This window comes from Cavia porcellus, unplaced genomic scaffold (genome assembly GCF_034190915.1).
Source record: "Cavia porcellus strain 051 isolate PalLab524CR breed Dunkin Hartley unplaced genomic scaffold, mCavPor4.1 scaffold_6, whole genome shotgun sequence".
Lineage (NCBI taxonomy): Eukaryota > Metazoa > Chordata > Mammalia > Rodentia > Caviidae > Cavia > Cavia porcellus.
Window position 1 is genome coordinate 80,215,329 of NW_026947489.1, and position 25,412 is coordinate 80,240,740.

Consider the following 25,412-nt stretch of genomic DNA (forward strand, 5'->3'; position numbering starts at 1 on the left):
TCATGACTTGCAGGCCTAGGTTGATATCTACCTCTCTCAGGCCTTCACGGATGCGTGGACAGACCAAGCATAAGTACTGACCGCCCCTCTCGCTTTCCCACCCAGACTCTAGTAGAAGCTGAGGACTGCCCTCACACCAGGCTGCGGAGACAACGTCCCCGGCAGGGCGTGAGGGAAGGCCACTGGAAGACCGGGGGCTGGGCTTCCTAACTTGGTACCTACGCGGTCCTCCCCGTTGCGAGGACGCAAGCCCCAGGGCCGCCCCTCGGCTACGCTGCGGTAAAGTTTCTGACCAAGTAGTCGTTGATGCGACTGCGCTGGGAACGTGGGGGCGGGGCGTGGTGAACACAGGCTCCGCCCACACGCCGGTCTCGGGTCCGGAATGGGTCCGCCTGGCTGACGCACTGCGGCTCTCCAGCCAATCGAGAAGCGCAGACGAGGTTCAAATGGAGACGGCGGGTGAACCTGGCTAACAGGGTTTAGTCTGGACGCGGTCTACCTGCTTTCTGTACTGAAGATGTGGCGAGTAAAGAAACTGAACCTCAGCCTGTCGCCCTCGCCTGAGCCAGTGAGCCGGAAAGAGCTAGGATGGGGTTACCGGGATGGGGAGCGCTGGAAGACTGGGTTGAGCATAGGGACGGGGAGTGTTTGGAGTGTTTGTTTTTCTTGCTCCTTAAGCGCGACTCGGGTGGGAACTGGCTCTTCACGTTTGTTTTCTTCTGGCTGTCTTTCTCAGGGGAAACCAGCTATGAGAACTCCTTTTAAGGAACTTAACCTGCAGCCCAGTGACTTCACCAACTCAGGACAATGCTTCGCTCTGTGCTCCACGCTGACTCCGTCACTGTGCAAGCTAGGGCTGCTGGTGAGATTCGACTGGACAGCTGCTCACTGGGCTGTGTGCCCAGGCCCAGAGCTCAGAGGAACAGAGGGCCAGGGCTGGAACGTAGTAATTAATAACGATAATGAAGTCTCTACAACAGTGACATCCATTTACAGCTATCCAGGCCAACAGAGAGGTGCCCTAGGGTAGTTAAAGGAAATCCACTGAGAACCCCAACCTCTATTTAGCTGTTGGTTGCATGATCTCCTCCCCCATTCGACCTTTACCAAACTTCTGAGAAATCTTTCATCCTAATTAGTGGTCTTTATCTAACATGGGCTGACAGAGAAATCTGTCTGATACAGCAGTGAAGCAATATCTACTCACCCTAGGAGGCAGTCAGAACTCTCCTTGGGATCAAATTATATTGTGGGATAATTATTATTGTATATTGATTATATAATCATCATTGTCATTATTACTAAACTATCCCTAGCAGAATTGCTCTTACTGAGTTAAGCTTTTAAAGATCTTGAGACAAGTAGCCAAGAACAAACTGCTTCTCAGTTGCTGGTAAAAACTTGTCAAAGAAAGAAATCAACTGGGGCTGGAGGTTTAGCTTAGCAGCATAAGTGCCTGGCTTGCAAGCAGGCAGTCGTGAGTTCGATCCTCGGTACTGATAAAAAGGAAAAAGGCAAAAAAAAAAAAAAAAAAGAGAGAGAGATCAACCTCCTCTAAAGGATTCCTTGAAGATTTTTTTTTTTGGTGGGGGGTACTGGGGATCAAACCCATGACCTTATACTTAGCAGACAGGTGCTTATGCCACTGTGTTTTATTTTGGTTTCCCCTACCCCCTCAATCTGTCAGGGAGCCCCTGCCTTTCATGTAGCTCCCTTGGCCAGCAGTGAGGGAGCCATGGCCTCGGAGAAGCTGCCCTCCTCTTCTCCCTTCACACTAAAACCCTAGTGGGGGAGAAGGGGTTGGGTGCTGCTTGTGGCTAAATTCCAGGCCCCTTGAAGAAATTTTTTAGAACTTACTGCCTCGGAAAAGTACTCTTCCTTAAAAAAAAAGACTTATCCTTTTCTCTTTCTGAGATATAGCCAGATGTGGTGGTGCATGCCTGTAATCCCAGCACTTAGAAGGCTAAGGCAGGAGGATCACCATGAATTCAAGGCCAGCCTGAATTAGGTAGTGAGACCCTGTATCAAAAAAAAAAAAAGATGAAATTTGTATTTTCCCTCTTGCTTTAACATGGAAAATACCCAGGGTGTTTGTTCAGTGTGGTAGTACTATAATCCCATCTACTTGGAGATAAGGAGACCCTGTCTGCAAACAAATAAGCAAGCAAACAAACAAAACCTGGAAATGTAGCTCAGTGTGAAAGCCCTGCAAAAACAAAACAAAACAGGTATGATGGGGGTCTGAAGATATAGTTCAGTGGGAGAGCACTTGCCTTTCATATGCAAGGTCCTGGGTTTAAACCCAGGTAATCTCCCCCCTGCCCTTGCTAAAGAAATGCTCAGGGTCAAATTCAGTTATAGCTATTGATACTCCTGATAATTTGGTTTTCTTTCTTTCTTGACAATGATTTTGTTTTCTTATCATCATCACTGGCATTATTATTATTATTTTGGTGGTGCTAGAGATCTAGCTCAGGGCCTTGTGCATGTTATGCGGTTGTTTTGTCACTGAGCTACTCAGCAGCCTTATTTCATTAGCATGTGTCTGTCTGTCCGTACCTATTCTAGATTCCTACAGGTGGGTTGAAGTTAGGAAGTGAGAGGAGCAAGGTCACATTCAAGCTAACATTTCCTCATGATCTGGATAGATATTCTCAGTCTGTTTATACTGAAGGCTGGTTCTTTTGGAAGGGCCCAAAATGGCTTCCTAATTTTTCTTTCTCTACCATTGGGTCTGTGGAGTAAGCAACAAGAATTGACCAAGTAGCTAGGCATGGTGGCGCATGTCTATAATCCCAGCACTTGGGAAGATAAGGCAGGAGGATCGTTGCAAGTTCAAAACTAACCTGGTCTACAAGGTGAGGCCAAGGCCAGCTTGAACACATAGTGAGACTCTGTCTCAGCCAAAAAACAAAAAAAAAAGTAATGAGAACTTTTTAAAATTTTGGATTGTATTTTATACTCATATATTGGGAACTGAATTGACTGGCTTATCAACTTCCTTTTGTTTTTATTGGCAGGAAGGCAGCAACAACTCATCTCTACTGGATTTTGTCAATGCCAAGAGCACAGACTCTCCTTCAGAACAATACAGCTATGCCTCAAAATGGACAGAAGCTTGTCAACATGAATCAGACAAGCAGCTCCTAGAACTGACTCCCCAAACCAACTCTACTCCCAAAACATTTGAGGAAGAAATAGGCCCAGTGGAGGACTATGTGGTTAAAAATATGGTCCTTGAATCCTCTCCAGGTGGGCAAGAGCAAGACATCGTACTCGAGGCCCATTCAGATACCATGGCGGAGACAAACAGCAGCACTCTAACTGAATCTTTGAGGCCCGGAGAGCTAGTGAGGAAGGAAGTGGCAGCCTGCGTGGAAGACAGTTTTTTAGAAGTTGTTGCTGCTACACCTGAGAAGCCTGCCTTTCAAGATTCGCCATCCCATGTCTTGGACTCTTCATCCAACCGTTGTTCTGAGCAACAACTGCACTGCCCCAAGGAGAGCTTGAGGGACAATAGAACAGAATGTGTATCTGAGGACTTAGTACAGCCTGAAAGTAATGACTTCCTGCTTTCCTCCGTTCTCTGGCTTTCTCCTTCACCTGGCTTGGCAACAGATTTCCCCACCAATCATGTAGACCAAGGGGACGAAATTGTAGAGGACAGAGCTATAGAGGAAAGAGAAATGAACTCCCCTACACTCCCTGAAAAGGCTGAATTGGGAGATCAGGCACTTGTGTCACATGTGGAAAATGTTCCACCCACATGCCTGACACCAAATCCAGTGGCACTGGAATCCCAGGCAGCTCCAAGCCCAGTAGAAGATGCTGGTAGGATTCTTGGATGTGATTCAGAGACTTGGATGTCCCCCCTGGCTTGGCTAGAAAAAGGTGTAAATACTTCAGTCATGCTAGAAAATCTCCGCCAAAGTTTATGCCTTCCCACCGTGCTGCAGGATGCTGCCATTGGCACCACTCCTTTCTCTGCTTGCTCTGTGGGGACTTGGTTTACTCCTCCAGCACCGCAGGAAAACAGTACAAACCAATCCCGTCTAGGCCCTCAGAGTACCAAGGAAAAAAGTGCTTCAGAGACGCAGCACCGCCTGTGGGGGTAAGTGCCCCAGAGCCTGTGCTTTTGGAGTTCTGATACCCTGGATCGGCCCGCTCTTTTCCATCCTCTTCCCTCCCTTCCCTTTCCCCTCTCCTCCCCTTCCCTTTTTCCTCACATTCTTTTTTTTCCTGCTGTAGCCATCATCCTCCAGATCTGACTACCTTGTCTAGACATGACCTGGAAGATAATCTGATGAACTCTCTTGTCATTCTGGAGGTTCTGATCCGCCAGCTACAGGACTGGAAGAACCACCTGGCTGTCCCTCACCTCAAAGCCCAGGATTGTAGCACTCAGACAGATGCCTCTCCTCCTTGGGTAAGAAGCTTCCTCCCAAAGCCTGATAGATCTTGGTGGTGCTCTTCTTTAGAATTTAAGGCAGTAAACCAACAGAGGACAAAAGGGTCTCCTTAATCACAGGCTTTTTACTGTAGAATATGTATGAAGACAGAATCTGAAAAAAATCCTTAAAGCTGGGTATGCATTACACACCTGGAGTACAAGACTTTTCAAGGGAGAGCAAGGAAAGGGTTTTTTTTTTTTTTTTTTTTTTTTTTTTTTGTCTTTTTCGTTTTTATCGGTACCGGGGATCGAACTCACGACTGCCTGCTTACAAGGCAGGCGCTTATGCCACTGAGCTAAATCCCCAGCCCCCACAAGGAAAGTTTTGAAGGAATCAGTGTTTGGGTCTTCCTCTTCCAAATGTATTCTTCACTGTTTTTTTCTTTTCTACTTCCCCATTCTAACTGTCCCTACCCACTTTACCAAAGAAGAGCATCCTTACTTTCTAACCCAAATTCTACATAGCAATCAGAGGACAACTGAATACTGGTGCACATTCTGAGAAAGTAAATGACTAGAATAATCATATAATACCCTTTTTCATGTTTTCAACCAATTTGGAGGAAGATACTATGTCAATGTGTCACTAGACATTTTTGGTGACAGTTCATTAAGATCACTGGCATATAGATAACTATAGATATATTCCTAGAATTGGATGACATGCCCTTCTTTCCTTTTTTCATCCCTCCCAATCTTTTTATTTATATGAAGATTTCTTAGTACTTACATCTATTAGATTGGAAAATAGTGATAAATTTTTGCAGAACTATGTCTTGTGAGAATTGTAGTAATCTGTAAATACATGAACTAATATGGGGAGGAAATTTCCATTCATTTCATTAATAGGTGATTCCTAACAGGATTTCACTGAATTTGTTTAGGGTTTTATAAAAAATTATAGCCGGGGAGGCTGGGGATTTAGCTTAGCGGCATAAGTGCCTGCTTACAAGCAGGCAGTCGTGAGTTCAATCCCTGGTACCGATAAAAATGAAAAAGACCAAAAAAAGAAAAAAAAAAATTATAGCTGGGCGTGGTGGCTCACGCCTGTAATCCCAGCGCTCGGGAGGCTGAGGTAAGAGGATCATTGCAAGTTCAAGACCAGCCTGGGCTACAAAGTGAGCTCAAGGCCAGCCTGAACTGCATAGCAAGACCCTGCCTCCAAAAAAAAAAAAAAAAAAAAAATATATATATATATATATATATATATACATATATATATATATATAATGCTTAGTTGTCTACAACTGATGAAAATGTGTCTCTATCCAAAAGGAAGTTGTTGTTTTTCATTTAAAGTCTTCTGGTCAAAGAAGTTTAGAAAATTTTTAAATTTAAATTTAGATGAAGTTCCACTGCAGAAATGTAGATCAATAACAGATTTTACTTTCAAATCCATTTTATTTCAGTGAGAAAAAAAAAGAAAAATACCCCCAAAATTTGAAAACATGTCAATCAGGGAAACAATGGTACATATATTGCACTTTGTCATCCAAAAATCAGTCACCCAGAGCACAAGACATCTGCATTCAGTTGTCTGAACAATATTTGCACAAATTTTTCTCAATAAACTGAGTATAACTATCTTTTCTATGTACATACACATATGTTGTTTCTTTCAGCTTCTCACAGTAGTGACACAATATGATGTTTACATATTGTGTCTTATTTCACTTATGAGTATGGTCTCAAGTTGCATCCATTTACCTATTAAAGCCTTCAGTTTATCCTTCTTTATGGCTGAGTAGTACTCCATTGCATAAAAATACCACATCTTTTTTATCCATTCCTCAGTTGATGGGCATTTGGGTTGTTTCCAAGATTTAGCTATTACAAATTGTGCTGCTATAAATATGGGTGCATATATATCGCTGTGATGTGATACTTTTAATTCTTTTGGAAGATACTTAGAAGGGGAGTAGCTGGGTTGAATCCTCTAGTCCCAGTTTTTTGAAGAATCTCCACACCGATTTCCACAGTGGTTATACCTGTCTGTACTGCCACCAACAGTGGAGAAGGGTTCCTTTTTCCCCACAGCCCCTCCATAAGTTCAGTAACAGATTTTAAAGTATAAATATAAAATGCCTGTCTGGCAAGTGTGAGGTTGTGAGTTTGACCCATGGTACCAGAAAAAAAAAAAAAAAAAAGGAAATATAAAGTATAAAAATATACTAAAAGGCATTTCTTTTTTCTTTCTTTTTTTTTCCAGTACTGGGGATTAAACGTAGGACCTCATATATGCTAGGCAAGGCCTTTGGTACTAAGTTACACTTCCAGCCTGTAGGATGAAGTTCTATGAGGCATAAAAATACAGGTTCAATAAGTCAGGTAAATATGTGTAAGCCCAGCATTTGGCAGGCTCAGGCAGGGGATCAGGCCAGCCTTGAACTCACTGTGTAGTCTAGGCTGGATTGAAGCTCACTACATAGTCCAGCCTGGCTTCAGACTTGCCGTGATCCTCCTGCCTCAGCCTTCTGACTGCTGGGATTATAGGAGTGCACCACACCTGGGTGTTTTTTTTTTTTTTTTTAATGGGCTAGAGTTGTAGCTCAACAGGAAGGCCCTGGATTCAGTCCTCAGTACCACATACAATGAAGAAGACTTGATCCTCAAGTGCCCAGGAATGATCTTTGAGAGGAGAATATTCTCAAAGTAATGGTTACTTTTTGTTAGAAATCTTGGAAACAGGGGCTGGGGATTTAGCTCAGCGGCATAAGCACCTGCCTTGCATGTGTGCGGTTGTGAGTTTGATCCCTAGTACCGATAAAAATGAAAAAGATTAAAAAAAGAAAAAGAAAGAAAGAAAATCCTGGAAACCGCAGGCTCTTCAGTCTTCCTAACTGCTCACATTTTCTCTTATGTTATCATTATATCTTTTTTTTCTTGTCCTTAACCCTTGTTTCCCATCCCTGAATCTGCTTTGTGTCCTCTTCCCTCTGAGCTTGCAAGGTCCCTTTGGAGGCCACTGAAGCAGAAATGAAAGTGGAAAATGACATCACTTTCAGCCATTCCCTGGCACCGGCACCGGCACATCCTCGCCGCTTGGCTGCCTCTTTCATGTTAATCTTATCAACCTGCCTGACTGCCCAGCTCCGGGCAGTGTGCGTGTCCTACCCAGCAGGGCTCCGTGGCTTTCTGCATGATGCAGTTCATAATGATAACTGTGGCTGGGAAAGGGAGCCAGGAACCCCGAGAGATCTGAGGATGCTGCAGACTCTCACAGCCTCATGATTCAGCACTGCTGTCCCAGCAGTAACCTTTTTCCCAAGCATGGCTGCCTTTCAGCACTAAGAAAAGCAGTATAATTTTCTTTTAGAATCTGAGTCTTTTTGCCTGGCAAGCGTGAGGCTGTAGTTCAATTTCCACTACAAAAGAAAGTAGAATTGGAGTCTTCTTAGGGCTCTGCTACCTTTGAGGTTATACTTTCTACTCTGAAGAGCATGCTGGTTTTTGTTTTATTTTGTTTTTGTAATACTGGAGATTAAAGCCAGGGCTTTTACATCTTTAGCCCTTTTAAATTTTTTTTTTTTTAATTTTGAGACAGGGTCTCATGAAGTTGAGCTCAAGCTTTTGATACTCCTGCCTCAGCCTCCAGAGTGCTGTCATTAGAGGTGTGCACTACCATATCCAGCTTGGTTCATTCTTTCTTGAAGGCAATTAAAATCCTTAAAACGGTTTAAATTTTTTGACCCTGTAGCTACTTTTAGGGATATATCTTTTTTTTTTTTTTTTTTTGTCTTTTTCCTTTTTATCAGTACCAGGGATCGAACTCATGACTGCCTGCTTGCGAGGCAGGCGCTTATGCCACTGAGCTAAATCCCCAGTCCCTAGGGATATATCTTAAGGGAGTAAAGTTCTGAATAAAGATGGCAACAGGCAGAGGTAGAGGTGAGGTTCGTGCCTATAATCCCAGCTCTTGGATGGCTGAGGCAGGAGGATTGCAAGTTTTGAACTGAGCCTGGGCAATTTAGCAATTTAGTGAGCATCTGTTTTAAAGAAGACTGGGTCATTGTTGAATGAAGAAGACTGGTCATTTGAAGAAGACTGGGTCATTGTTGCTCCCTGATTGATATGTTTTGAAATTTTGTTTTAGTTTTCCTTTCTCTTCTTTTTGTTTTTCTTTTTCTTCTTGAAATAAAATGGATTGGGGGGGGGAGAAGAAGTAGACAACTGGGGATGGGTGTAAAAGTACACGCCTGTAATTCCAGCCCTTGGGAGGCTGAGGCAGGAGGATCACCTCAAGTTTTAAGGCCAGCCTGGACTATACAATGAGACTCTGCCTCAAAAAGAAAAGAAAAGAAAATATAAAGGAAGATGGAATATAGCTCAGTGCAAAGACCCTGAATTCAGTTTCCAGTGCAAAAAACAAAAAACAAACAACAACAACAACAACAAAATTATTTTCTTTTCTACTGAGAAATTGAACTCAGGGTCTTGTGTTTGCTGGGCAGCCTCTGTACTGCTGACCTGCAACGCTGGCCCTACATTTTTTTAATAATTAAAAAGTAAAAATAATGTAATATAAGATGGGATACTGTACAGTCATTAAAAAGTGTTCATGCTGGTGAGATAGCCCAGTGGTAGAGTGCTTCCCTAGCACATATAAAACCCTGGATTCTATCCCCAGCGCTGGGGGGTAGACTTAGGAGGAATTTTTAATAACATGGAAAAAATAAGTTTAATACAAGTTTGTGTTTGTTCAGATATTCTTCGAGAAACTTTGATGGTAAATAAAATATGAGCAAAAAATACTAAAAGTAGTGGACCTCTGGCCAAGTGGGGTGGCACATGCCTATAATTCCAGCATTCAGGAGGCTGTGACAAGAGGATCACTGAGTTTGAGGCCAGCCTGAACTGCATAGCGAGATCCATTTCCAAAAAAACAAAAACCCAAAAGAAAAGAAAGAAATGTGGTACACTACCTTGATAAGCCTTTGAAAGCAGGTGTCACATTCTCAGTCTATTCCAAAAAGGAAATGTTTAACTAGTAAAAACAGGACCCATTCCCACACTTGGGAGGTTGAGGCAGGAGGATTGCTGTGAGTATGAGGCCAGCTTGAGCTATAGAGTGAGTTCAAGATCAGCCTGAACTGTATAGTGAGACCCCCACTTGGCCCCACTGATGCTGAGGGATGTATATTATAACTTTAATTATGGTTTTTCTCAAGCATTACTTCATTTCATCAAATCTAAGGCATCATCAATATTAGGATGCAGTTCCATTTCAGAGCTATAAACTATGCAAAGGTATTCATCTGAGAATTTATTAATTATGGTAATTTATTTTTAAATTTGTAGCCTGCAATTTTTTCCCTGATACTTGAGGGCAATGCTATGGTCATTAGTTTTCAGGAAACGCCTTTGTCTCTGGGGGCAAGTGCTATATTGTTTGTTGAGAATCACTGTTCCAAGCCAGTTGTGGTTTGGCACTCTGGGAAGCTGAGGCAGGAAAACTATAAGTTCAAGTCTAACCAGGGCAATTTAGCAGCTAGTGAGACCATGTCTCAAAAGAATAAAAAGAAGGCTGGGGATATAGGTCAGTGTAAAAGCTCTGAGTTTAATCTCCAGTATTAAAAAAAATTGCTCCATATGATGAAATTATTAGACTTCTCTTTTCCTTCTTATTTTTTCATTTTCTAAAATTTCATAATTATGTGTTAGCCTGATAATCAGGAAACAAAAGATTTTAAAAGGAATGTTTTTACCTTCTCCTGAATTTTTCTTTTCTTTTATTGTTTTTTGGTTTTGAGACAGTGTCTTGCTATATAGTTTGGGCCAGCCTTGAACTGACTGCATAGCCCAGGCTGTCCTCAAACTCCTGGTAATCCTTCCACCTCAGTGTCTGAGATTATAGGCATGGACCACCATGCCTGGCTTGAATTTTCTTTCTGGTTTGGCTTCACCTAGTTGTGAGCCTTTGTAGGGGGACAACAAGCTTGTACCTGACCAAGCAGGGTGACAAAGATAAAACACAAAGAGATGCAGAATAGTGTGGGGAGCCAGGAGGCCTCTTATTTCCCTTTGAGAGAGAGCCCTGAGTGACTGGCTCACATTGGTTTTATTCACTCAGACATGGTCATAAGAAGTAAAACAGGATTCATCTGGCACATATCCGAGTAAACAGCCAGATCTCAGCTGTATTAATTTTCCCTGCAGCATCTGCCTTTCTCTCTACTGCTCATAGAAGAGGCCAGTTAGGCCTTAATCTCCCCATCTGGTCTCCTGCAAGCCTTGGTCTTGCTTCTAAGGAAGGAAGGCTCCTTTAGCTCCTTGGAGGAAAAGGGGAAAGAGAGGCTGCTGGTGCATTGTTTAAACAAAAGGAGCAATTTGCTTATCTGACTAGGTACCTAAGGAGCCTAAACATCTTCAGGAGGGCCAGAAAATTGGACAGGCCCTGCAGCAGACCAGCAACATCATGGTAAGTGTTGACTGACCATCTGTCATTGCTAGGGTCTCCTGCGAGGGTTGAAAATGGAGAATCTTGGGTGGTTAGTAGATGATGATACTCAGCTGTCATGGCCAAGGGAAGGTCCTAAATTTCTCTTTTTTGTGAAGGACTTATTAGTAGCTTGGAATTGGGGTCAGTGGCTTTCCTCCCCAGCTCCCCTGCTTCCTGTGTAGGGACTAAATTTCATCCAGCCTGGCCCCTCTGCCTCCACAGCAATCGTGGGTGCTAGCCTCTAACGAGCTCACAACCTTGCTTCACCTGTGCCTGCTGCATGTAGAAGAAGATAAAACAGCTGTGAGTCAGGAGGTAAGCAGATGAGGTGGAGGCAGAGGCCTCTCTGGTGGAGCTAAAAGGCAAAAAAAGGAATCAAACACAGCATCTTATTCTTATCTTATAGTCTTGGCTTGCAGAGACTTTGATCTCCTGCTGTTTTGATATGTTGAAGAAACTGAAAGCAAAGCTCCAGAGCCTCAAAACAGAAATGGAGGAGGCGAGGCACAGAGAGGAAGTGGCCCTCAGAGGCAAGGATGTGGTAAGATGCTGGGCATTTGTTCCTGAACACAGGTGTTCAGCTCAAGAGCTCCTATAAGGAATGCCCGTGAGACCCAGATGAGTGACCTAAGCACTGCCTGCCCTGGGGAATTAAGCATTACTAAGCTACTGGATGGTCACGGGTATTTGGGCTGTTTCCCTCCTCCATGCTTCATGTCCTTGCAATAACCTCCTCCCTAAACAGGCAGAGACAGTGCTGGAGGCTTTCTGTGCACATGCCAGCCAGCGCATCAGCCAGCTGGAAAAGGACTTGAAATTCACAGGGGAATTCAGAAGCCTTCTGCAAGAGGCCCAGGCCCACCTGGTAATAAAAGCATTTTGTTTGCTGTGGTCCACACTGACATATTAGGAAGGTGGTCAGCACCCCTTCCCCCTTAGTGACCTCCACAGTCAACCATTCCCTCACAGGTAGGCCTTCACACAGAGCAAGGAGAGCTAGCTCGGCACGCAGTGAGTCTGACTTCTACCTTGGAACAGGACTGGACATCCATGCACCTTGATGTGAGTGTTCCATCATAGCCACCCCTTTCCCATAGCCAGCCCTGTGAGGAGCCTTGCCCCAAATGCACACTACTGACCTGCTTGTTTCCCCTGGTAGTACGTGGCATGGACAGATTTGCTGAGTCAGTATCAACAACTCGCAGAAAAACTCACAACCAAGAGCCGACAGGCCTTGCAGGACTATAATGTTGCAGTTGAGGAAAAGCAGCAGGTACAGCCCATGGGTGGGGACTGCTTAGGCCTGCTTCCCTCTTCCTCTGCAGAGGCCTTTCCAGTGTGAGCCATCATTCTTTTCAGTTGGTCTTTCTACTCTGGGTTTAGAGAACAGCCAGGCTCCTTATCTATAAGAAGAATCAGACCCAATTTGTTTCTTTTGCTTTTCAGCACCTTCTTCTTTTTATTTATTTTTGTTGTTTTATTGTTTGTTATTGTTATTTTGAGACAGGGTCTCATTACATAGTTCAGGCTGGCCTTGAATTCACTATGTAGCCCAGGTAAGCCTTTGAAGTGCTCCTCCTGCCTCAACCTCCCAAGTGCTGAGATATAGGTATGCTTCACTACACCTGGCTCTTCAGCACCTTCTTTAAGTTAGCAATTTTTCTCATGTATCTTTTTCTTGAAGATCAGCTTTGTTTTGTGCAATGCTGCTACCCAGAAGCAAGGTCACTTGCTGTCTTGTCCAGAAAAAGAAGCTGCACTGAGTCCTGGTATTCTTGATTCAGGGAGAATTATAGATGGAAAACTATCTTTTAGATTTCCAGGGAGCTGGCACAAACCTCTACCCATTTAGAGGACTGCAAAGGCCAAATAGAACAACTGAACTTGGAAAAGGGTCGCTTAGCAACAGGTATGTGTGTGGTATGTATAAGCAGGTGAGCCTGCTAAAGCTTGGAATGTGGTGGTAGAACAAGGAAGTGCCCTGGAACACCTACTTTAGAACAAAAATGTGAAGGTTTCCTGGCTTAATGATTGCATGGTATCATTAGTTTACTTTTGATCTAGATCTCCGGGCTCAGCTACAGATGCTGGCCGACACGGATAGACAGCTAAAAGAGCTGCAGAATCAGCATGCCCACTGTACCCAGGACCTGGCCACAAAGGATGAGTTGCTCTGCCAGCTTACCCAGAGCAATGAGGAGCAGGCCGCTCAGTGAGTTCCTATTGTTTATTGTGGGCAGTGGGCACCCAGCACGTAAGACCAAGCAGGACTTAACATAAGGTCTCTGGCAGATGGCAAAAGGAAAAGATGGTGCTAAAACAAACGCGAGCTGAACTGGAGCACCAACAGGCTGTGTTTGCCAAGGAGTTGCAGGACCTTAAGGAGACCCTGCAGGTAAGGGAGCTGGTAAACCTTAGGAGTGAGACACTTGCCTGATGTCACTGAGGTTAGGTTTGGGACAACAGACCGGTAAAAGCCCTCTGTCCAAGGGCTCTAAAGTTCCATACTTGGACTCATTCTCTCCCTTTCCTCTCTTGTTCCTTCTCTTCCTTCCTTCCTTATCTTGTCTTTCTAGTTTGCAGACCAAGAGAGTCAGATTGCTCACTTGGAGCTGGGTGAGGTGGAGTGTCAGTTGAAAACCACTCTGGATGTCCTCCGGGAGCGCAGCCTGCAGTGTGAGACTCTCAAGGACACTGTAGAGAACTTAAAGTAAGTGTCCTCTCTTTCTGTACTTTCCACCAAGGGCTTATTTTTCCCAGAAACACATCTAGAAACCAGAGTCTCCAAGAAGGGAATCATGACAATATCGAGCTTCTGGTTTCTCTCCTTAAATTCAGGGGCTAATTGGGAGAGGTGTTCAGAAAAGATAACTTGGGCTAATATCTTTCCCATTCCCTATTTCAGGGCTGAACTGGCCAGCACCATAGCAGCGAACCAGGAACAAGACCTGCAGAAGACACGGCAGTATTCCCAAGAGCTAGGGGTGCTGACCAAGCAACTTCAGAGCCTAACCCTCTTCCTACAGACAAAACTAAAGGAGGCGGTAGGTCCTTATCTTCAAACTGTATCTTGCAGCCTGGCACGATGGCACATGCTTGTAATTGCAGCACTTGGGAAGCTGAGGCAGGAGGATCATCATTAGTGAGCCACTGGGCTATATAGTTGAGTTCAGGATCAGCCTGGACCTACATAGCAAGCTCTGTCTCAAACCCTACACACACACACACACACACACACACACACACACACAACAGAGTCATGAGTTTGATTCCTGGTACAAAAACAAAACTCCACTGTTGTAGTCGGGTTGGGAGGAGAACAATTAGAATCAAGATATGGAGTTTATATTATTTTTATGATGGTCACCCAGAGTTAACACAAGAAAAAAATCAGGAAATCTAGCAATAACACAAAAAAGACATAGAATATGTAGCCAAGGGCCTGGATTCCACAGCAGTGTCCCACAGGAGTCCAGATGAAGACCCAGAGCTCATGACAATGCCTCCCACGAGTCCAACTGGAAGTCTAGAGCCCACAAGAAGAACTCACACGTCTCTTTTACGGATCTGTGCTGGGAAGGCCCAAAGGTCAGTGGTGGAAGCTAGAAAGTCTATGCCAGCAGGGTGAAGGAGCTGTGCTGGCAGGCTGAGGGCTCCATGCTAGAGCCAAGAAGTCATGCTCAAAACAGAGACCAGAGCTGTCTTGAAAAGTACCACAGCCATTTTCAGTGACACAGAGGCCCCGAGCTCCTCTGACAAGCACAGTCAAGTACCTGCCAGGAAGCCAACGTGATGAGTTCATCCTGAAGACCAAGTGGCACATGTCTTCACCTCTGGAGCCAGGAAGCAATGCTCGATGTAAGGACCAGAGCTTCTCCAGGAGAACCAATGGCTCAAAGAGCAGCTCATAGGAGAACCCACAATGCCTCAATGCCTCCCTTCTTATCCACATCTCTATTTATGCTGGCAACTTTCCTCAGGTGAAACATCTATGCTCAGCACCATAGTGATTTAATTCCACTGGTGTTAAGTTGACCACCAGTTTTTAATCTATAACACCCACTATTTTTAAAATGTTCCCAAATCATATGGACTCATTGACCTCTTTGTGTGGTGCATCCCTCACAAGCTTACTGTCCTTTTGCTTTTGTATTGGTTTTCTGTGAATATCTGGTCTCTTCAAACAGACAATATTTCAAGAAAGAAACTTTGTTTCTTTGGCTTACTCACTGTACAAACTAACAATACATGGTTGACTTCTTTCAAAATACAGTTAATTAGCTCACTTAACAGTTAAAGGTACAACTAAGATTCTGACCCTCTTGCATGTATATGCTGAAATGTCTAACAATCTACTGTCTGGAAGGAAAGACAGATGCAACACTGTCATCTTGATACAACTGTGGTGGAAGTCTGGATGGGGCACTGGGAGCACAGAAAGGACAATCAGTTCTCTTTTATTGAGACAGGGTCTTGCTCTGTAGTTTAGGTTACTCTTGAACTCACTGTGTAGCCTGGGCTGGCTTTGAACTTGTGGCCATCTTTCTGCCTCAGCCTCTTGGCTGCTGAGATTACAGGCATCCACCATTACACCCAGCACAGTAAGTGTCTACCTTATAGCAAGACCTGCATCAGGTGCCAGGACGGCAGGAGAGAAGGTACGGCCCTGTTCATTCAGAATGTGGCAAGTGTGGGAAGTACTTTTCCCATGATTGGTAGTATAGGAGGTATATGGGAGAAGGCAGGAGAGGGGACAGTGAGAGTCTCCTCTAGAACTGGCAACCGTTCCTAAAAGGCCGTATGTGTGAGTTTGGCTTTGTGGGCTATTCAGTTTCTGTCTGAACTACCCAACCCACTTTTGTAGCTCGTGGCATCGCTCTTTGTTAAGCAGCCATTGACAGTATCTAAATGAGTGAGTTCGACTATGTTCTAATAAAACTTTTGCAAAAACATTTGGCAGCCCAGATTTGACCTGCAGGCCATATTTTGCTGCCCACTCTGCTCCAGAACAGTAAATACAGGATTAGGAACAGATTTTTGGTGGGAGTAGGACAGGGGAAATGGTGAACTCAGCTTTGCATATACTTTTTTTTGGTTTGATTTGGTTTTTTGAGACTGAGTCTTGCTATGAAGATCAGGCTGAACTTGAACTCATTATGCAGTCCAGGTTGGCCTTGAACTCATGGTCATCCTCTTACCTCGAGTCCTGAGTGCTGGGATTAAAGGCACGCATCACCACGCCCAGCTCAGCTTTATATATACTAAAATTCATATGGTCTGTGGAGCATTCTGGTAGAGTTTATTTCACAGGCAGTTAGTCTTTGGGCCTGGAGACTGGGAAAAAATCCGGTTAAAAAAAAGAGATCGAACAGTCATTCATGTGGAAATAGAAGCTAGAGTGAGTGTTTTTGTGGTGTTCCCAAGGTGTGACCACCCAGGGAAATGGATTAGACAGTGAAAAGAGGACCAAGGACTAAACCCAGAAAGGTCCAGTGGTTAAGGAAGGACCTATGGGTAGAGAGAAGAAATACCCAGAAATGCATGAAGCCTCTACAAGAAGGAGGGTCATGTCCTGGAAGAAAGGGCAGTTTCTAAAAGCACATGATATTTAAGAGCACAAGAACTCACCAGGTGAAATGAGCAGAAAAGTATTCATTGTATTTGAAAGTAAGGATGCCATCAGTGGACCAAATGGCAGGGATTGTGGTGGAATGCTAGGGTAGAAGCCTGAGTATAGTGGAGTAGGAGAAAGAAGATGGTGAGATACACAGGCTGCCTTTCTTTCTCTCTCTCTGTCTTTCAGGAAAAGAGGCCAGCAGTAGCCAAAAGGAGATTTAAGGATTTTTCTTGTGCTTGTTTTGTTTTTTATTATCGTTTTAAACAATAATTATGTGATGGCACATGCCTATTATCAAGAGACTGAGGGAGGAGAACTGCCTCACGTTCGAGGCCATCCTGGGCCACACAGTGATTTCAAGAGCAGTCTGAATTGCATAGTTAGACCTTGACTTAAAAAAACAGATTATATTAGCAAGCGAGGCTTAGGAATATAAACCTGTTTGCAGAAAGATGCTAATGGAGGACCTGGAGAGAGAGCCGCACAGCAGTGGGTGGAACCCGCTGGAAGAGGAGGCTGGAACTGAGGCATCACTCTAAACAGCAGTTGGTATTTGTCCTCCCTTGTCCTCAGGCTGAACCAGAGACCCTTTCACTAAGCACAACCCATGCTCTTGCAGAGGAACACCCTCTACCTAATGGCCGTGTCTCCGTGGGGAGCATCTGGACAGCAGACACAAGCGAAGGTTAGAGTCCCTCGGAGGCAGGAGCAGGAAAGCTGTTCCAGATGCCTTGCATCTCCCAGTTGTCACTGTGGCAGACCCCTGACCCTCACGAGAGGGGCCTTTCCCCATGGTGGCTTTTTGTTTGTTTATTTTAGAGCCAGAATCAGCTCCTGTGTCTTTGCTTGGAAGCGGCAAGAGTGCGTTCACCCGAGTAGCATCAGTGGTTTCCCTTCATCCTCCAGGTTAGGGAGGGGCTCCAGGGACCCTGCCTCATTTCTAGAAAGTCTGGTAGCGATGAGTAAAGACAAAAGCAGTGAGAAGCGCTTTGTTCTAAAAACCTCAATTCTACTTGGGCTCATTTTATTTCTGTCTTTTGGGATCTGTAATGTTCTGGATATTCAAATCCTAGGGGTGGGGAACACTGATAAAGAGTTGGTAGAAATAAATGGTGGCTATACACCCCTTCCTTCCAGGCTGAAGGGCTGCACCGCCATCTAGGACTTTCTCTTTCAGAGACCCCAGACATAGAGATGAACCTGGCAGAAATGAACAGTAAGCTGCTTGAGCTTCACAGCCTGTGTACCCTGCTGCAAGAGTCTAAAGAAGAAGCCATTGGGTCTCTGGAGAGAAAAATGTGAGTGAGATGGAGACTTGGTGGCAGGGGCAGTGGTTCCTTACCCGAAGAGCAGAGCCCCTCAGAGGAAAGGAATGATGAGGAATCCTTCCCTCCCCTAGCTGTGCTCTGCAGGGGAGGCTGCAGGCCCAGGAAGAACAGCACCAGGAAGCCCAGAAGGCAAAGGAAGCAGACATAGAGAAGCTGAACCAGGCTCTGTGCTTGCGCTACAAGGTGAAGGAGGGGCCTAGAAGTGGGGCGATGAAGAACTGGGGCAGCTCTGCTGGCCCACTGGGAGCCACTGTCTCTCCAGAAATCTGGGGGGTGGGGACTTTTCAGCCAGTGCTCTAGTTTCACCTTTCTTGGGGTCAGACATTTTGCATTATTTAAGAATCAGCTGCAGGCTGACCTGTATTCCCCAGCAAAGTAGAAGAGAATCCTAGTAGAACTCTCCCAACATTGAGCCATGCTTTGCCTCAGTTAGCCGTGGGGAAAGAACTGGAGTGGTAGGGTATCTGCTGATCCCAGCAGAGCCAAACACAGGGTCAGGCACTCTCCCGCCTCCTTCCTAGCAAGAGCTGCAGAGAAGCCAGCTCTCTCTCAGTGACTCCTCACCTCCTTTTCTCTCACAGAATGAAAAGGAGCTCCAAGAAGTGATACACAAGCAGAATGAGAAGATCCTAGAGCAGATAGACAAGAGCGGCGAGCTCATTGTACGTCCTCAGGGTGCCCAGCTCCTGCCTTCCATCAGGGTTACCCTGATCTACCTCTGTCCACAACGTGGGATAAAGGTAGAAAGGGTCTCTGAATACTAGAGATATCTCTGTCCTCATTCACAGAGCCTCAGGGAAGAGATGACCCAGCTCACCCGCTCCCTTCGGCGTGCAGAGACGGAGACTAAAGTACTCCAGGAGACCCTGGCAGGCCAGCTGGACCCCAACTGTGAGCCCGAGGCCACTAACTGGATCCAAGAGAAATTGTGGCTCTATCAGGAGGTGACGCAGAGTTAACAGAGGAGCTGGGCACATGGTGGGGACCCTAGGCTGTACCCCTATTTATCTGGACATACCCATAGGTGGACAAGCTGAGAATGATGTTCCTAGAGGTGAAAGATGAGAAAGCAAAACTTATGGTCAAGTTCCAGAGCCAGGTAAAGATTTCTGCACTGTCTTAGCACTGATTCCCGCCACACTGCCCTATCCTACCAAGCTATGCTGTTCCTTTTTTGGTTTTTTGTTTTTTTTTTTTTTGGTACCAGAGACCCAACTCATGACCTCGTGCTTGCCAGGCAGGTGCTTATGCCACTAAGCTAAAACCCCAGCCCAACTATGCTGTTTTTTTAAGCCCACGACTTACAGAGCACATTTGCTTCCTAGAGAAACATCCTAGAGGAAAACCTGCGGCGCTCTGATGCAGAGTTGACGAAACTAGATGAGATCGTTCAGCATATTTACAAGGTAAAGCAGAGAGGGAGATGATATGACTAAGGCACCTAAGGTCCAAAGCTTTTTGGTCGCAGAAGGTTCTGACGGGCACAGCTCCGGTTGGTTCCCAGCCTGTGTGGAGCTGGACCTGACTCCACACAGCAGGCTCCTCTGGTTTGTTTTCTCCCTTTGAACTCAGTGGGTGCTCCAGAAGCTGGGAGCCATGGGCCTTAGGCTTGTTCTGAGCTGCCTTTTCTGCCTTTCTACCTAGACTCTGCTGTCCATCCCAGAGGTGGTACAGAGCTGCCAGAAGCTACAAGGATTGCTAGAATTTCTGAGCTAAGAAACGGAGTAGCCAGTGGCAGTGGTGTGTGCCTGTAGTTCCAGCTACTCAGGAGGCTGAGGCAAGAAGATCGCCTGAGCCCAGGACTTCAAGACTATTTGGGAAAAAAAAAAGAAGAAACTGAAAACTGGTTCTCCCTCATCCCTTTTTACCTGCAGTACCCTCTCACCCCTACACTAGGACCAATAGGCCTAGAGCCAACTGTGCTTAATATTATTTAAATAAAGTATGTTTAAGTTGACTGAATCTTATTTTTGGGGAGGAGGCAGTGGATGAGGTCCGAACAGGGCCCTCAGGCCTGGGTACCCTGCGCACATTTCATACATTTCTTTCCGTCTCCTGCTGCATCCAGAGCTGTGGCTGCCTGCCCTCTCTTCTGTTGCTTTCCCAAACACTTTGGGCACTGGACTGCTTGTTCCCTGGCTCCTGGCCTGTGGGAAACAGAAAAGGCTCCATTCTCTTACTTTTCCCATCCCCCCCAAGGGCTTGGCTCTGGTAAAGTTGGGGCACAGGACAGAGACTTGCTCAGTTCATTACTCTGTGCCTCGTACCTGGGCACGCTGTTGGTGCTCTGTCACACCTACCCCATCTGCTGTCACTGTGAGACTCCTCTTCACCAGACCAGAGTTAACCTCAACCTCCAGCACAGTGCCCTGCACGTGGCAGAGATGAAAGCAAGGCCTGGAGGTGGGAGGGGGACAGTCCCCAGCAGATGGCGGGTCCTGGCAGCCGAGTCACTCCACCTCGTCGCCCCGCCTTCGTGGGCGTAGCCTTGCGCCAGACCAGTCCTAGGGACGTGCGGCCCAGCGGGGAGGCGCAGGTCCCGCCTCCCGGAGAGTCACGTAGCTCTGCGGCATCCGCAGCCTCTTTAACCGGAGGCAGGGCTGAGCTGCTGCAGTTGCGGACCTGATCCTGTGCTGCGCCTGTGGCTGGGGCTGGTAACTTGGCTGCACGGAGGTAAGGTTCCGGCCAGGCGGGAGCTGCCTGCATCTTCACTTCCTCCCAGAGCTCCTTCCTTCCCTCTAACCCTGCTCCCTGACTTACCCTGGTGTGCTTTTTAGGTTCTCTCCTTGCACCTGTTACCCCTGCTTCCCAACTCTTTTAATTGCAATTCGAGCTTTTCCAATCCCAAATCTTACTCTCTATCCTGGATTTTTTTCTTTCTGTATCGGTCTTTCCTACTCCAGTCGTTGTATTTTGTTTTGTTTTTCCACCCAACGCATTTTAATCCCAGCTTGCTTTTGCTCCTTCTGGGCTAGGTCCCTCTCCAGCTCTCTTGCCTTCTCGGACTCCAGGTCTAGGTCCACCCTGTCTGGTTATTTCACCATTGTCATCATCTCCCTTAGTCGCTCTCTTCTCCTGTGGGTCTTCCTCCCCTTCTCAGGCACTCTACTCATTCCTGTCAACCTTGAACCCCTGTCTCCCCACTGGGTGTCCGGGTTGAATGCTCCCTATTTCCCATATGTCCCTCCACACAGAGGAAGTGATTCTGGGAGCTGGAGATGACCTGGTGGTGTTACTTCCTCTGATCTTTACACCTAACTTAGCATCTTTCCCACTTTGCAGGCCCACTGGGGTAGGTTACAGAAACAGGTAGTCAGGTTTGCAGTATGCAAAGAAAAATAAAAAAGGAATTTATGGGACCCTGTGGCTGTGATTTGTGCCACTCCTACCTCTTATCCTGCCTGTGACAAGTACCTTTGCTTCATTCTGAAGCCTTGGAATATACTTTCCTTCAGGACCCTGTTGAGGATGAGAAAAGAGAAGCTGGGAAGACCAAGGCTTATATTCACCTCAAATTTAACGAAAGAAGGACTGGTGACTTTAACTGGGCAATAATATTTTAGTCTCCTTGAGTAGTTCAGACTGGCCTTAGATTCTTGGCAATCCTCCTGCCTCAGCCTCTCCAATGTTGGGATTACAGGTGTGCACCACTATGCCTAGCTCTAGGCAACAGTTTCATAAGACCTGTAGCTTCAAGGCTGTTTACCTCCCCAATCCCATCTTGCATCTTGCCTACAGGCTGGGAAGAGTGCCCACCAGGGACAAAAGGAGATGTGGGAACTGGGGCCCAAGCTTTCTAGCTGTCAGAGAGATTGGTGTCACTTTGATGCCCAGGACTCATGCCAAGGACTGCTGCTGTGCTCCCAGCCCCATGTTTAGGAGGACATTTTCCCCATTTGGTCAGGTGAGGAAGCAGAGGAGGTAGAGGGTGGTGTCTAGTCTTTCTTTTCTCCATTCCAGAAAGCTGTCACCATGCCCCACTCATACCCAGCCCTTTCTGCTGAGCAGAAGAAGGAATTGTCTGACATCGCACTCCGGATTGTGGCGCCAGGGAAAGGCATTCTGGCTGCAGATGAATCTGTAGGTAGGTGGGGGCCTATGATGGCGGTGGCAGGGAGTTGAGGAGGTCAGGGGGTCCTGGCCACAGAGAATGGCTGCCCCCATTTTGTTTGCCTCCAGGCAGCATGGCCAAGAGGCTGAGCCAGATCGGGGTGGAGAACACAGAGGAGAACCGCCGGCAGTACCGCCAGGTCCTGTTCAGCGCCGATGACCGTGTGAAGAAGTGCATTGGTGGCGTCATCTTCTTCCATGAGACACTCTACCAGAAAGATGATAACGATGTCCCCTTTGTCCGAACTATCCAGGATAAGGGCATTGTCGTGGGCATCAAGGTGCAGTCCCGGCCCTCCCCAGGGCTGGCTGTGGAAACAGCTGTGTGTAGGAGGGGAGGCGGAGAGAATCCTACCTGGAATCAGCCCTAAACCTCTGTTCCTGCTGCAGGTTGACAAGGGTGTAGTGCCTCTGGCTGGGACCGATGGAGAAACCACCACTCAAGGTATCCAGTGGGCGCATTTCAGGGCGGAGGAGGAGGTAGGTAGTTGATGGTGGCAGGCGAGGGACAGTGATGAGGCTGATGCTGTGACCACAGGGCTGGATGGCCTCTCTGAACGCTGTGCTCAGTACAAGAAAGACGGAGCTGACTTTGCCAAATGGCGCTGTGTGCTGAAAATTAGTGAGCGCACGCCCTCGACGCTTGCCATTCTGGAGAATGCCAATGTGCTGGCCCGCTATGCCAGCATCTGCCAGCAGGTGTGTCCTGGGGTTTGGGTGACCAGATGGGTGTCCTGTGCCTGGTGGGGAGCGGGTTGTAGGACTTTTTCCCATCTCACCTATTGCCCCGCCCAACTCCTGCCTACAGAATGGCATTGTGCCTATTGTGGAGCCTGAGATCCTGCCTGATGGAGACCATGACCTCAAACGTTGTCAGTATGTTACAGAGAAGGTAAGTCCACAGCTGGGCACAGACACATATTCTAGGGACAGCCTAGTAGGGGTGACTGCAGCCGTTTGCTGGCTTAGATCCAGACATTGTTCCCTAGTGTTCTTTCATTGTATTTTATTTTGTTGAGGCAGGATCTTGCTACATACATAGTTCAGGCTGCCTTGAACTCACATGATCCCCGTCTCAGCCTCCCAGGTGCTAGGATCACAGACATGTGCCACCATGCCCGGCAGCACTCTTTCACTGATGCTAGAACAGCCCTGAAAGTCTAAGCCTGTACTGAACCCTTACAGTCCATCCTACTCACCCCTAGATGGGAGCCTAGAACAGTAATGAGAACCCAGACCCTTTGAAAACTTCTGATCTCCAGGTTCTGGCTGCTGTGTACAAGGCCCTTAGTGATCATCATGTGTATCTGGAGGGGACTCTTCTGAAGCCCAACATGGTGACCCCTGGCCATGCCTGTCCCATCAAGTATAGCCCAGAGGAGATTGCCATGGCCACTGTCACTGCCCTGCGTCGCACTGTGCCCCCAGCTGTCCCAGGTACTACCCTGTTTTCTAACCTGCTTTTACCTCTGAGGGCCATCCTGATGACTCTTTGTGGTCATCAGGAGTCCCTTACCGTGGAAAATACGGAATGACCAATTAGCTGGTCTTCTCTCCTCCAGGGGTGACATTCCTGTCCGGGGGTCAGAGTGAAGAGGAGGCTTCACTCAATCTCAATGCCATCAATCGCTGTCCCCTTCCACGGCCATGGGCCCTCACCTTCTCCTATGGGCGTGCTCTCCAGGCCTCTGCACTCAATGCCTGGCGAGGGCAAAAGGACAATGCTGGAGCTGCCACTGAGGAGTTCATCAAACGGGCTGAGGTTGGGAGCTGCGTGTGGCAGGGGTAGTAGGGGGAGTGTGTGTGTAGCTGGGAAGGGCTGAGCACTGAGATTATCGGTGGTCAGGGTTTGACACCTATGGGCTGGCTCAGCCCACTCATGCCATCATCCCCTTTTGCAGGTGAACGGGCTTGCAGCCCAGGGCAAGTATGAAGGCAGTGGAGAAGACGGTGGAGCAGCGGCGCAGTCCCTCTACATTGCAAACCATGCCTACTGAGGTGTACTTATGCCACATACCACCCTTGGCCCACTTTTTGCCTGTAGTCACGGCCAGGGTCAAATAGCCATGCAGAACAGAGATGCCTTCACCCAGCTTCAAGTCGTCGTCTTTTTCTCTCCCCTCTCCTCTACCATTGCTGCACCTAGGACCATAGGATGAGAGAATAGGCATTTCCCCGTGTCTGATGGCAGGAGAGCTGCTAGAAGTCTGAGCAGGATGCCTGGGTATTCCTCTGTCTCCACCAGCCCTCACCATTTCCCCATGATGGTATAACTTCTCCTTGGGCTGTCCTTGCTGGCCCTCTCTCTAGGATGAGAAGGAAGTATATGAGCCCTGACTCATGCCTTGAATACACACCATATAGGAAATAAAAGGTAGCAAAACATGCTACTTTGTGTTGTCTATTTTACACATCAAATTCCCACCTTCTCTTTTCTGATCTCTGGTGATTCTGTCTCTGGGCCCTGTGACAGTGCAGGTAGAGGGTGAGGACTTGAGTTTTACTAGGCTTCATATTTATTGAGGAAGGGATGCCCAGTCACCATTCCCAGCTCAGGTTCTTGCCTCTTGATGTTTATGTCTGCAGTGGGGCAGTGAGGAGAGCTGTTGTCTTCTAGGGACTGCCACATCAGAGCCACTAGGCTGCAGCTACCAAAGGATGGAGTAGGGGGAGATGACCAACTCCCGAAGGCAGATTTTGTGGAAGGCTCAAAGGAGGAAGACAGCAGGACAAGATGGGATAAGGATGGGCAGGAATTGGATCCATCTCAGCAGTGTTGAGCCCAGCTGGAGCCTAAAACATTCCACTAAGGGCCACCACATTAGGAGGAACACCTGGGCTTCTATCCAGTGGGGGAAACCACAGTTTGGGTGGCTTCCAGGGCTAAGGAGGACGTCTAGGAGGTGCCAAGAGCTATGACCCACCCCTATTTGGAAGAGGTGGTGCAGTTTGAGGGTCTGGGCAAGGGCAGACCTGATGAGGCTTTCTGCTGAACTTTAAGCACTGTGCTGGGGGGTTAGGGAGAAAGAAAACCTGAGCACATGCACAATGATAGAACACCTGGATGCATTGGTGCACACCAGTAATCTCAACACTTGGGAAGGCTGAGGCAGGAGGATTGTCATGAGTTCAAGGCCAGCATGAACTACAATAGTGAGACCATGTCTCCAAACAAAGTTTGAAAAAATAAAGGAAAAAGAGATGAGAGAATAAGCTGGTGTGTTCTGTGTGAGCTGGGGAGGCCACCAATGCTCCACCCAGTGTTGCCTGCCTTATAACAAAAATAGCTACTCCATGGTACTTTCTATATGTTCCTGCCATTCTGTGTTCTAATCCCAGTATTATTAACTCAGCATAAACACTATTGGCTATTATCCCTATTTAGTTTTGATCTAACCCAGTGGTACTCTACCACTGAGCTAGTCTCAGCAGTTTTTAGTTTTCACTTCGAGACAAAGTCTTGCTATA

General features: G+C 46.7%; 2 protein-coding genes across 3 annotated transcripts; both read left to right on the forward strand.

The window, feature by feature from the left end:
* The first annotated feature begins 389 nt into the window (after positions 1-389).
* On the forward strand, positions 390-19,791 carry Spag5 (sperm associated antigen 5). 2 transcript variants are annotated; one of them, XM_063251174.1, is made up of 24 exons: positions 390-526; positions 737-862; positions 3,021-4,111; positions 4,249-4,426; positions 10,794-10,868; positions 11,112-11,204; positions 11,296-11,430; positions 11,635-11,754; positions 11,859-11,951; positions 12,049-12,162; positions 12,705-12,798; positions 12,954-13,101; positions 13,182-13,284; positions 13,466-13,599; positions 13,795-13,933; positions 17,080-17,191; positions 17,326-17,412; positions 17,684-17,804; positions 17,906-18,017; positions 18,416-18,496; positions 18,623-18,778; positions 18,859-18,933; positions 19,160-19,240; positions 19,479-19,791. In XM_063251174.1, the coding sequence occupies exons 1-24, from the start codon at positions 518-520 to the stop codon at positions 19,548-19,550; spliced, it is 3,549 nt and encodes a 1,182-aa protein (XP_063107244.1). In that variant the 5' UTR covers positions 390-517; the 3' UTR covers positions 19,551-19,791. The 2 variants fall into 2 exon arrangements, with proteins under 2 accessions (XP_063107244.1, XP_003469777.1); XM_003469729.4 differs by having other exon boundaries at positions 430-568.
* A 512-nt stretch (positions 19,792-20,303) lies between these two features.
* On the forward strand, positions 20,304-24,329 carry Aldoc (aldolase, fructose-bisphosphate C). Its single transcript, XM_003469730.5, has 9 exons — positions 20,304-20,507; positions 21,795-21,918; positions 22,014-22,225; positions 22,335-22,389; positions 22,483-22,643; positions 22,753-22,836; positions 23,207-23,381; positions 23,507-23,706; positions 23,846-24,329. Exons 2-9 carry the CDS (start codon positions 21,807-21,809, stop codon positions 23,939-23,941), a joined length of 1,095 nt encoding a protein of 364 aa, XP_003469778.1. The 5' UTR covers positions 20,304-20,507; positions 21,795-21,806; the 3' UTR covers positions 23,942-24,329.
* The last annotated feature ends 1,083 nt before the right edge of the window (positions 24,330-25,412 follow it).

What these genes read in the sequence shown, in the direction of transcription:
- Spag5 (XM_003469729.4), top strand. Translation starts at nt 518, where the DNA reads ATGTGGCGAGTAAAGAAACTGAACCTCAGCCTGTCGCCCTCGCCTGAG. An exon ending in TGTGCAAGCTAGGGCTGCTG is followed by an intron (nt 863 to 3,020) that starts GTGAGATTCGAC and finishes TTTTATTGGCAG; the next exon opens with GAAGGCAGCAACAACTCATC. An exon ending in ACCTTAAGGAGACCCTGCAG is followed by an intron (nt 13,285 to 13,465) that starts GTAAGGGAGCTG and finishes TTGTCTTTCTAG; the next exon opens with TTTGCAGACCAAGAGAGTCA.
- Aldoc (XM_003469730.5), top strand. Translation starts at nt 21,807, where the DNA reads ATGCCCCACTCATACCCAGCCCTTTCTGCTGAGCAGAAGAAGGAATTG. An exon ending in GCATTGTCGTGGGCATCAAG is followed by an intron (nt 22,226 to 22,334) that starts GTGCAGTCCCGG and finishes TTCCTGCTGCAG; the next exon opens with GTTGACAAGGGTGTAGTGCC. An exon ending in ATGCCAGCATCTGCCAGCAG is followed by an intron (nt 22,644 to 22,752) that starts GTGTGTCCTGGG and finishes TCCTGCCTACAG; the next exon opens with AATGGCATTGTGCCTATTGT.